The following is a 13,167-nucleotide window of genomic DNA, read 5'->3' on the forward strand; positions in this document are numbered from 1 at the left end:
TTTCATTATACATGCGATGATCCAGTTTTTAATGGCAGTTTTTAACTCGTGAAAGCGCGCATGCGCAATGAACGAGTTATAGCGATGGTGGACTTTTTGACTTGGTTGGTTGGTTGGTTAGTTCTGTCGTTAACTTTCGGGCATGCGCAGTGAATGAAATTTAAATTCAATTAGTGGGAAAAACACGCAAAAATTTCCTGTTCACAGCGCATCAGGATATTCTCATTCAATCTGTAGAGAATAATTTGACAATCGTTTTAGTGTAAGAATGGAGATTTTTCGTCGAATCTGAGCAAAGTTCTAGGTTTTGTCGTTTTTTCCACAAACTGCGGCGTCTTTTAAGAATTTAAAATAATTTAATTGAAAAATTCAATTAGTGGAAAAAACACGCGAAAATTTTCTTTTCACGGCGCATCAGGATATTCTTACTCAGCCTGTAGAGAATAATTTGACAATTATTTTAGTGTAAGAATGGAGATTTCTCGTTGAACCTGAGCAAAGTTATAGGTTTTTCGTTTTTTTCCACAAAGTGCGGTGGCTTTTAAGAATTTAAAAATAATTGAATTTAACAATAATTGGAATTTAAGAATTTAAAAATAATTGAATTTAACAATAATTGGATTTAAAAGTAATTAAATTTAAAAATTCAATTACTGAAGTGTCGGCAAGATCTTTGAATAAACAAGACGATTTTTTATAGAGTATTTACGTGACTTGTGTTAATGTATGTTTAGCACTGGTGGCCTTATTTGTTGTAGGCCTCACCGATTTTTTAACCTATCCTCCCTTCACGATTGAACTAACTGAATAGTTTTACTCAGAAATATTGCGTGATATTGCGTTGCGCTACTTGAAAGTTTGCCGCCAAAAATTATTTCCCGCCAGAAAATGTCTGGCTGAAAGAAGCACTCTCAACTGATAAATTCACTGCTAATCATAACTTTTTGCATACATGAAAACTCGACATCTTTCATCATATTTTTGCTTCTCATACAAAAGTATTATATCAGGTAGATTAGTTTGCTGAAAAACATTAGTTTGGCTGTCAGTTTTTACGCGAAAGCGGAAAGTGCCATGTCACCCATCAGTGACGTTGTAAACAAAATTATGCAAATTTCTGGTGAAATGAACAATTTTAGATTTCTTCAGTTTTCATAGAGGTTTCAGAGGAAAAAAATGTTTCATTTTCGCAGTTTACATCTGGTAATTTATGGGAAAGCAAAAGGACGCGGTCGATGAATTTTCATCAACTGTTTAATACATACCGTGCAGAATTTAGTAAAATGCATGTGTACAGGATCAAAACCTTTTTGGTACGCGCATTGAATAATGAAGCAAAATACAGACAACTAGCTTTCATTGAAATAATTCTTATTTAGCAAGAGTTAGTCATATTTCAAATTATTTTTACTTGAAGATTGCGTGGACTGAACTCCAACGGAAAAATTTCACGCATTTATGCCGCGCATGAAATGTAATGCGGGACTTTGTTCAACAGATTTCCCTTCGTGAGATCAGCTCGAGCAAAGTAGCCTGCGTAGCTGGCGGTTTTTATGGGTGGGCTCACCGGAAAGCCGGGCACGAGGGCCGAAAAGATTTTTTAGTGCAAGAATGGTTATTTCTCGTTACATAATCGGGCAAAGATATAATTTCTTTTAGCTTTCAAGGAAGTGTCCATAGCCGTCTTAATTTCAATTACTGATGTGTCATCTGCATTCACGAGTTGGCTCACAGGAGCCTTTGATTATACTAGAGGACGCATTAGCCGTCTGGACGGACTTAGGCAGGTATTCCCAGTTCGTCTGGCTATTCGTTTGTAGTATAAAGACGGGCACAAGACGCATTCTGCGTCTGGACGAACTATTTTTCGTTGTGCGTCGTTCCGAGACGAACAACGGAAGATAGTTCGTCCACACGCATAATGCGTCTTGTGCCCGTCTTTATACGAGAGATAAATAAATAAAACATGATATATTGATAAAAAAAACACACAATTTCAATCAATTCAAGTCACTTAACTCAGTTTGTGTCTTTGAAATAATTTTTATAAAGCAACGGAGTGTGCTTTTCTACACCCGAATGTCGGTTTCCGCAGTGATTCCAACGCTAACTGAATTAGCGACTCACCTGAACAACCAAATACATATAACTTGATACAGGTGTCTTGGTAAGGAAATGTTACTGTGTTAAGGCGAAGATATCTTGCTGCTGCAGGTCTACTTTTGTACTTTATCCTCCTCGACGGTGATGTCTTGTCAGGCTAAAACAGGTAAAATACAAGAGAAAGAGAAAAAGTAGTAATAAAGATACTTTAAGATGATTAAAACCGGCTTAAAAGTGCCAGAAAATAATAAGACTGTGATTCAAACTTAAGACTGACTCTATATAACAAAGATATTTGGGAGAAAATGCTTTAACAAGGGAAACAAACAGGAAATGCCCAATCGAGGTGCTTATCATGGCTGCAAAAGTTAATACGTACTTAGCATGTTTCTGTATCGAATCAGGAATGTACGTACAAACTGTAATAAAATGAAATGTACGAGATTTCCTATAGTCAAAAGTCACATTGTAAATGTAAAATAAAAGATAATTGCAAAAGCATTGCACCCTAAAAACCGTTTTTAAAACTCGTCCTTACTAGGAATGCTTATGCGAAGTTATTACTTCAAGCTGTTTGACTTGATCCTCGTCGCGCCTATGCGGCAGATAATTATAAGCCTTATAAGGTTCACTTCAAGAAGTTTGCAAGGAGTGTTTTACGGTGATAATAGACTGTACTCAGCTCTCACTCTCGTTGATTACTTTCTTGTTAATAGTGCTTAGATGTAATATATAAAAATATAGCTTACGTATAATTGTGTCCATCTATTTCTATCCAAACTGTATTGAGCGTTAACCCAATTCTCATGCATTCTTCCGGCTCCATTCGGCCCATTGAAATAGTCCAGTTCGACTCTTGAAATGAAGCGTGGATACATGAGATCAAACACAAGATAGCCCCTTTGTCTGGGTACACACCATTTTATATCCGAGCCAGTCCCATCTGGTCCATAGTTTTTAGTGTGACTCTGCATTTCAAATAAAACCATTTCAGATTGGTTATTCGGGTGGTGCGGTGGGAGCAAGGGGAAGGGGATGGGGTGGAGTGTGTGTTTTGAGGGATGTGATGTACCCTGTGGGGGGGGGGGGTGTTCCTTCCATAGTCGGGAATAATGATTTATATCAAGCTACGTTATTTTACCGTTATCCATTATGGAAAATTTTCAAAACTTCAGTGCATATTAAACTATCAACAAGACTGGAAACCCCTACACTTGACGTTAGTGCAAACTGGCGCAGTGTTATCTAGGCTTGATTGTATGCTAAATTAACATTTTTCACGACGTGTTAAAATTTGAAACTGTTTAATGAACAATTTTTCTGAAAACACTAATTCCAATTTTTTAGAGCATGTTTCCGTGACATACATGTGCAGTTTGTTCAGAGAAAAGTAGCAGTCTTCAAATGACAAATATTAATTTAAAAAAAGTCAGTACTAAAAACTGCTTACCTAAAATACTCAGACACTGATCAATTGTGAGTAGTGTAGCTGATCTAACAACAAGTAGTCACCTTTTTTAGGCCGTTGCTCCCAAATTTTCCGTGAAGTTTGACAGACGTGATTATACACTGCACAGTTACATGGAGACTCGAAAGCCTCAATGTTGGCTTTATAGAACTACCAAAAACATTTCCAGTCCTAAAACCTATTTCGCGTTCACTAACAGAAATTCGACTTTTTAAAGCTTAATACTTTCAAAGTTTGCCTTATTAAGAACCACCTTTGCCTACTTTGAATTAAAGAAAATCACACCAGTCAATTGGTCAACTTGTTTTATTTAGATATAGGTATAAATGCGGACTGAAACTATTGCAAGGTACTCCCTTTGTCCTCTATACAGCCGCTATTTCTCGCGATGTTCTGGTCCCTACCAATTGGATAGGAAAGATAAACAAATTGCAAACACTTTTACGAAATCAAACTAAGAAGAATCGACGCTTCAGATGGCACATCCCCATACATGTGCTAACTAAGTTGGTAATATAAATGAAAAATTGTAAAGAGGTAGCTGTTAGCGGGTGTGGCATGTAGTTAAGGTTCAGTGTTCTTTCTCTTCCCTAAGATCTCTTCCCATGATAACCTCCATATCATGATTGAAAATCCTTTGTTCAAAATGGCTAACTTACGACAGAGTCTAAGGTCGCCATCCAGTATTTTACGTCAATTGGCTGGACATAATGACAATTAGCTGTGGAAACAAGAAGCCAAGAATCAACAGAGTAGAAAAACATTCACATTTACTATATACTTGTTTTGATTTGCAAAAAGTAGCGTTTTGACATGAAATATCATAATACAATTATAATGTATTATACCATAGTGAAAAATAAGGTCATTAAGCTCGTTACTTGGTTATATTTTTTCCTAAAGCTAAAATTAGGTATGTTTTTAAAGGTTATGTTTTTGCTATGATGACCTACTCAGGCAAAAAATGGCCATAACCCGCTTATTAATGTTCCGGCATTTGTTTAATACTGTTATTGTGGTATCCGCTGGTAAAGAGCGGGAGTGATGATCGATCAAATTATAGCTCAAGGGAATGCTGAAAATCGTATTGAGGAATCTTTTTTCAGAAAGAGGGCGAGCGTGAGAATGTGTTATCTAGTTAACACTACTAGAGCTCTTCTCCGAACGGAGAAAATTGCTATGAATATGAATGTATATGAAACATATATTTGGACTGCAGGTGACAGATTAAATAGACGAAAGACCATTGCAGTTATTTTTGCAACTTAAACATTTGCAGAAAGAAATTCTGGAAAAAAATTAGGCTTGAACGGCAATCGAACGCATCACCTCTTCGACGGCTGAGCTATCAAGCCAACGGCGAGCTGGTCATATTGTGAGTTCGTAAATAAATATACCCGTGAAGAATGAATAAATAAATATGAATATATAAACATAATATTTGAACTGAGGGTAACAGATTAAATAGAAGAAATACCCTCGCAGTTGTTTGAGCATATTATACAGTTACGAAAAGAAAGCCTGAAAAAAAGTAAGACGCCCTTTAAAGTGTTTATGAGGAATCTTTCCGTCAATGAAAACATTAGCTTTGAACAGCTGATTACCTGTTGACTGAGTTCGATAATGTTGATTGCACAAAACCTTGACGTTTTAGTAGTTAGTTATCAATCGATTTTATTAGCTGTTAACGATACCGTGACTCAAGAGTAACAGCAATCTGACAGATACCGAAAATTCTATCGTGGTTGCATGTTCGCGTGCATGTGAAATATAAGAATAAGCTTCTTTTTTTTTCAGTTGTTGAGTGGTGAGATAGATGGCGAGCCAGAACTGAGTTGCGGTGAATCACCTAAGTGGACGTTAAGTCTGAATAAACAGGGATTTATAGTGTTCTTTTCTCCCATTTTTATTTCGTAGGGAATACCGTTATTGGAGGTGGGAATTTCCCATAGAATCTTTTTCTGTTTGACGGTTGTTTTGTGACGAAGGCATTTACAACTCTTCGGTTGCTCGCAGGACGTTTTCGTGTTCTTGCGCTAGTAATCAAAACGTGATTATTTTAGGTTCGAGCAGACGCTTAAACGTTTTCACTGCATGGAAGAATTTTGTTCAAACCATGTACTGTAATACAAGCATAATTACTTGAAGAGCTGGGCCAAACGACCTCGAAGCGCCTAAAGAAATATGCGAAAAAGCGCTCCAACCACTCATCCCAAGTGGATTTCAACAAAATTAAAGACAAATCCGCATGCAAGACAAGCAAAGCTGTTACACACAGACAATACAGTCAATAAAGCTTGCACACTTACAACAAATTGCTTAACAACAGCTGAACAAAAGCATGTATTAGTCCTTTCTTTGTTCAACTTCAAAACGGTTCTCCGCGCTAAACTAACCAAGCCAACCGAAGCTTTGACTCGTGACTATCTGACGTCACACAAGAAGGGATGAGTCGGTCCCCTCCCTCCTGACATACGCGAAGATAATGATTCTGATTGGGCCGTTTTTGTTGAAGACAGTGAGAACAATAGACAACCAAGGTATTCCTTCGCAGACAGTACAGGGTTTAAGCCAGGTTTAATTAATTTATTCATTACAATTACGATGAAGAAGAATACGACGAAGAAACCAATGAATCTTGACGCGGTCTGCCCCAGGGCATCCCGCGTAAAAATTCAGGCTTGAACGAGATTCAAACCTATGAACGCTGCAAAGGCGATGCAGTGCTCTACTAACTGAGCTATCAAGCTAACAGGGAGCTGGTAATATTGTGCTAACAAACAAACTAGCCATCTCCCAGTTGGCTTGATAGCTCAGTTGGTAGAGCAGCAAATGGACTGATAGCGGCAGTCATTGGCTGCCGCTATCAGTTTTCAGGCGAAATAATGTGAAACGGACACGTCTGTTGCCCGTTCGTCCAGACCATCATCATTAACATCATCCTCTGCACGAAACATGTTCACTTTTAGTTGACCAACTTTGTTGTTATGACACGTGACATATACCAAGCCCAATTTGTCACATTTCTTTTGATTGAAATTTACAACAGTTTAAGAAAATGAACTACCTTCTGTCAATGATTTTTGGCCAAGGGTCTAATGAACTAATCGGGCTTTCTGAAAGCTGAGACGTTTATAGTTTGGAGAGGTATTTATTATTACCAAACGGGATAGCGAGTTATTACAATTACGATAGCTCGTGTTTTTACCAGTTGCGACAAAGTGTTAGTACAATTAATGCGACATGTATGTTATTGAAACACGGCAAGCGTTATTACAATGCTGCATATAACGCAATTCACGACAGCTGTTATTACAATTCACGACAGTTTTTATTACAATTTACGCAGTTTACACACTTGTCGCAATAGATGAAAGAGGTGCACCAGAAGCAGAAAATTAAAACTGTTGATTCCGTCCCTACTTTGTAAAACAAATTAGGGACGCTGCCTCTCTTTACTGGGCGCGGAGCCGTTAATGCTATTTTGAGGCCTGATGACACATTTATATTTAAATGGTAAAGAAATGTCAAATCAGCTTTAAAAATACTGTTTTTACTGTTTCCTCTGGAAGAATCTTCTTAAGGCGATATAACTGCAATAACTGCAAGCGCTATAGATTTAATCAGACAGTCTACATTAACGAAAATGGGGCAACGAAACTTGGTGGATCGCAGTTGTGAAAAATTCGGGGAAATTTTTGAAACATCATCGTTCAACCATCTGCGCTTCTTGAGAAGAATCGTGTTATCTCCAACTGAACTTACAGACGTAAGTTAAACTTTCGCTTTGCATATAGAACTTGGAAAGTGACTGGACTTCTAGAAATTTTTGTGATCACTGTTCCGTTACAATGAAGGGAGCCGAAGAATTCTCTTCGTCCACGTCTATTGTTAATATCGTTTTCAACGCTTTCTTATGTTATACCGCCATCATGTTGAACGGTATCACAATCCACGCCGTAAGAAAAACTTCATCGTTACCAAAGCCTTTGAAAACATTGCTCCTGAGTCTGGCTGTTTCTGATCTTGGTGTTGGATTACTGGTTCATCCTTTATACATTACAATTCTTGCCATGTGGTTGGAACAAAACGATGAAATTAATACAGCAGTTGCCTTCAAGATTTTCATGACTTTTTTATCGTATGCTTCGTGTTTTGGTATGCTGGCGCTAGCTGTTGACAGATTCTTGGCCATTCATCTTCATCTCAGATATCAGGAGTTTGTGACTCACAAGCGCGTTGTTGCTGTGGTGATCTCAATAATGGCCTTCAGCTTATTTCTTTCGTCTGTTCTTTGGTGGATCCCGCAAGATAAGCATATAATTTATAGTTCTGTTGAAATTATCTGTTACGTAATTCTCGCCATACTTTACTGCAAGATCTATTCAACTGTTCGACGCCACAGAAATCAAATTCAATCCCTACAAGTGCAGCAAGACGAAGGACAGAATCACGAAATGATGGCGAATTTTGCGAGGCTTGTAAAATTAGCGCTCGGTACATTTTACGTTTATCTGGTGTTTTTGCTTTGTTATCTTCCATTGACTTGCGTTAAGATTGTTATGATCATCTCTGGATTTAACACAACTACATGGCATATTTTTCATTACTCTTGGACGATGGTGTTTCTAAATTCATCGCTAAACCCTTTGATTTACTGCTGGAGGATGAGACATATTCGACATGCTGTCATCAACATAATACAAAATATCTTTCCTTGTTAGAGTTGGAACCTGTGCTAACGGTTTCTTTAATTCCTAAACTAAAAACAAAACTTGATCACATGATCTCTGGACTTTGGTCTACCAAAAGTTATCGATAACAGACCCAAGGGATCTTTTAATATATAGATAATCTGGGCACAACAGATGGTAAACATCCCTACCTAGAGATGAACGAAATTTCTTCGAGTATTGTACCTGTGACACAACTGTTTTCTAAAGTCAAGTCAAGTAATAAATTATCCAATTCTATGTCGCGAACTCTGCGTACTTTTAGAAAAAATATTGTTGTTGTTTTGTTTTTTGTTTTTGCATCTTTCTGTAAATATTTGGCAGCGAACAGCAATCTTAAGAGATGCTCAGGAAGAGTCTGTTCCATAAGTACAACAACACAATGCATTGGACGAGGCCGCTTATCCTTAGCAGATGACATGAGGATGTTTTACCGTTCCCCTCATTTTAAGAATTTTAAGAAGCTTGGTACGCAATACCTTCTTCAATTGTATGGTGTAAAAAAATTTTAAAGAGTTCAATTTTGATCTTCTATTCATCTATGTAGAATGACTAGGACACGCGCCCTCTGGATGAAAGTGCTTTTTACACAATTGTCACAATAAATGAAAAAAGCACGCACAAAAACAGAACTTAAAGGCCAGTATTTTAAACTTTTTATAATACTATTCGTGGCTTATCTTTTTAAAACTCTTATTCATGTAACTTGTCAGTTAACTTCTTTTGCTGGATATTAGCATTTTATTTCTTGGGTTATTATTGTTTTTTCCTTCTTCGCATATATCAGCATATTTAATTACCCTTTTTCGGTTGCACGACCAATCGGTTTGACAGTGATGTCATTTAAGTCTTGCTATTGGCTTGATTAAAATGTATTAAATAAGAAAAGTCACTTCGCTATCAGTTAAAAACGTGTATAATATCTTTGCCTGTGGTGTTTGCTTGGTATAGAGTTTACCTGTTTGTTCTCGTTAAAATCAACTTCAAAGTTGTGCCAAATTTATACCTTCACTTTCCGGCGCTGGAGAAACCAAAAATCCGATCCCTTGAAACTCGAAAAAACTTAAAATATCGGATAAAGCTGATTCAGGTTTTAGTGTAAGGACATAAAGGTCTTTGCCATGTCCGATATATCAGCATATTTAATTGCTACTCGATCTATAAATCCAAATAGTTATGAGATAACCTACCTACAGCTGCGTTGGTTTGTTTGAAAAACACCCTCTCACTTTTAAAAAATGCCGCAGTAATTTGACCCATTTTCTGTTGTTTGATCAATCAATTTGACAGCCGGTGATATTAAAGTCTTCCCCTTAGCCTGAGCCTGATTCCAACTTAATAAACACAAAAGTCACTTTAAAATTAAACTTTAGAATAACTTTTAGTGTGGTGTTTGTTTCGTATATAGCCGGTCCTTCTTGAATTCACCTTGAAAGTTGTGCCAAATTTAAATCTTAACAAGAAGCCGTCACGCGCATTCGCTCGAGAATCCAAAACCCCTTGAAACTCCAAAAACTTAAAAGATTCGATCAAGTAGATTTAGGTTTTGTACAAGTACGTGTCTTGCAACCCGCCAGAAATGAGCGAAATCTATTTTTTTGAACGAGTCCGGACCGGTATTACTGGTATTACGGATTGTTGTCTCTTCCTAACTCTAATTGCGTCTGTAGTTTGCGGAAAAAATATATGGCTTGCTCTTTACTGGGTGAGCTTTAGTACTCTTTTAATTCATGTCTTTATTCTTTTATCCATTTATAAACTGGGAAATGTTTATATCAAGAAGGCCCGGTGGCACATCTTTATTAAAGATAAAGAAATAGCAAATCACCTCTAAAATGTATCAGTTGCTGCTGAAGACTTCCGTAACATCTGCTTGAGGCAAAGAGACAAGGCGTTTAATGAAGTCAAACAAATGCGGCTCTTAGTTGCGTTGGCCTTCTTTCTTCTTGAAATAGAAAAAGCTTTCTATAAAATTACACGTTTTGTGCGCCCGTGGCAATACTGGACTTTTCCCGAATAGAAGAAATTTTGTCGATTAGATGCAAACGTTACGGGCCTAAACTCTGGGCACTTGTGCCAGAATCAAGAGTGTAGTGCGAAACATTTTTTTTTTTTCTCGTGTAAACCCGGATTGAAACTTGAATATTGATCGGCTTAAAATTAACTGCCGGGTCAACTACACTAAAAATCTCACTTGCATGATGAATACAGCAATTCAGAAAAGGGTGATTCTACCATACTAAGAACAATTTTAGTTTAGTTAAGTCAGTTGGTTTACATGGGTCTAGGCGTTTAATTAGCATTTGGCAGGTTATGCAAGCTGGACTCACTTCAGCTAAGAAATTATATTGCGGGCGCCTGAATAGCCTTTGGATGACTCCAAACTCAACTACCCCTTGAAATCCGGATGCTGTTGATTTTGCTGCCTTAATTTTAAATCCAAAAGCTTGATCATACGCTTTTAGATATGAATTTATGGCTTTACTCACGATCTCAAGCCATTTGCTTTGGCAAGTAATTGATAACAGACCCAAGGGAACTTTCCTAAACTAGTCTGTTTCACAAGTCTAACACATCACAAGGCTTTGGATAAATGCAAGCTCGCTTATACTGAACAGCTGCCATAAGTGTATTTTTCCACTTCTCTGGCATATATAACGAACTTTAGGGGTCTTTTTTACTTGTAGAATTTCTATTTTAGAAGCTCTGCACACTAATAATATTTTCAAGTATGTGGTATAAATAATATAAAGCGCTCAATTTTAATCTTCTATTTATTTTGCGCCAAACCCTGTTACGGGTAACTTTCACAGGTAACCCCAACGTGGAAAAAACCTTTTTACGCATTTGTCGTAGTAAATGAAAAAAAAAGAAAGGCAAGCAGAAAACGGAAAATTAAAACTCTACTTCCAGCCGCTTTTTTGTGACAAAATAACAAAATGTTCCTGTCTCTCTACTGAGCGAGCTGTAATGCTATTGGCTGACTTTTGAAGATTGTGTCTCCTCTCAAACAAGATAAAATAAAACAGTGGCTGGTTTAACAAACTAATATTGATGATGTTAAAAATATGATTCGTGGCTCTTCTTTCTTGTAACTCTTATTCATGTAACTTTTTGTAGATTTCTTTCGTTATTAGCATTTTATTCTCTTTGTTTATTATTGTTCGGATATATTAGCATATTTAATTGCTACTCTGTAAATCCAAATGGCAATAAAATAACCTATCTACTTGCACCTGCATTGTTTTACTTGAAAAACACCGTCTCACTTTAAAAACAAAATTACCTTTGAAAGTTGACCCCTTTTCGGTTGCTTGACCAATCGGTTTGACAGTGCTGTCATTAATTAACAGTGTTGCTATTGGATTGATCTAAAATTTCATTAAATTAACATAAAAATCACCTTTCTAAATTAAAAGGAAGAGTAACTTTTACTATTGTGATTGCTGGAGTTTGCTTGTCAAGTTCTTGCTCAATTTAACTTAGAAGTTGTGCGAAATTTAAACCTTGACAGAAACCGTCACGCTGGAAAGACCAAAATTCCCTTTAAACTCGAACAAAATAAAAAAAATCCGATCAATCGGATTGAGATTTTTGCGAAAGAACATGTCTTACAACGTACAAGAAATGAGCAAAAAGTATTTTTCAAACGACCGGCCTCTTTTAACTCTAATTGGTCCTAAGTGCGTCCAACTTTAGTCTTGTTTTGAACAAAATATCGCTCCCTCCTTACTGGGCGAGCTTTAATGCTATTTTGTGGCCTGACGTCTCATCTTTATTAGAAAGTTCCTCTCCGACGAAAGCTTTCACTATAAGCTTGTTGCTCATAGGGCGCGCGCGTGACGCGCGAGGGGAACGAGGCAGAGGGGATAGGAAGCTTTCTTTCCCCTCTCCCTCGCTCCCCTCGCGCATTGCGATTCTCGCACCCTATTCTGCTTCTCCTTTCATCTTTTTAGCGCCTACCAGACAGGTTAAATGTCGCTCAACAGTATCTCCCCTCGCTCAGGTGTGTGCAACGATGCTAATCCCGCGATGGTCTGCCATGCCATCCTAGAGAGGGGAGAGGGAGAGTAGAAACACTCGAAATAGCTTTCTACTACAAATTCAGTAGCGGCTTTGTGCCGATGTGGTTGACCTGTAGTTCTTGTGCTACTGAAACTCTCTTCCTCGTACTAACAGAATGGTAATACGTTGTACGTACCCGAATGTGCAAAGAAATTCAGATCGCTCCCCATTTTTTGTTAACTCATAAGTGAAAATTTCGTCATCAAATGCAAACTTTTGCGTCATACGAAAGACGCAAATGAAATCTTGTTCTTCATCCAAGGAACCCCACCTCCTTCAAAAATGAAGATTCTTGTGAGGGGTCGTTAAAAGTAAACAAATAAATAAATAAATTGGCTAACGATATGCAAATTACAAATAGATAAACAAGTAAATAAATAAATATAAACAGATAAGTAAAACAAAAAAGCGGATGCGAAAACTAGTGCTTTTTTGAAAGAGTCCAAGTTCGACTGGGTGACAATATCTTCGGGTAACGACTTACATTCTCTTATTCATTGTGCATGGGAAAAACGAGTTCTTGAGTATCATTAAAAGGAATGGTAGAGAAATGTGTTTTGAGCTGATCAAATGGCACAAGGCTTCTGGAAGAATCAATTTTTTAAGACGTTGTTTCTCACTAAACTTTCGGGTTGAAAAGTTGTCTAGAACAATTCAAAAACACCAGAGAAAGCCCTCGGCTATAAAATTGGGCTGTTCACGGAAACGCTAAACGATGAAATCATTATTCGTGACGAAGAGAAAGCAATTTTAATTATTAGAAATGACAATTCTCGGGTGTCTCTCTAAGTTACTGCA

The 13,167-nt window shown here is 37.3% G+C and overlaps 1 protein-coding gene across 1 annotated transcript in view; it reads right to left on the reverse strand.

The window, feature by feature from the left end:
- LOC146481094 (uncharacterized) overlaps positions 1-13,167 on the reverse strand; it is a 45,903-nt gene that overhangs the window by 25,752 nt on the left and 6,984 nt on the right. The window contains exons 6-8 of the mRNA XM_085108796.1: positions 4,231-4,292; positions 2,853-3,071; positions 2,128-2,260 (exon numbers count right to left, since the gene is read on the reverse strand). Of these exons, the coding sequence (XP_084964922.1) occupies positions 2,128-2,260; positions 2,853-3,071; positions 4,231-4,292 (414 nt within the window). The remainder of the gene's footprint in view (positions 1-2,127; positions 2,261-2,852; positions 3,072-4,230; positions 4,293-13,167) is intronic.

Source organism: Pavona decussata, unplaced genomic scaffold (genome assembly GCF_977016875.1).
Source record: "Pavona decussata unplaced genomic scaffold, jaPavDecu1.1 SCAFFOLD_51, whole genome shotgun sequence".
Taxonomy (NCBI): Eukaryota; Metazoa; Cnidaria; class Anthozoa; order Scleractinia; family Agariciidae; genus Pavona; species Pavona decussata.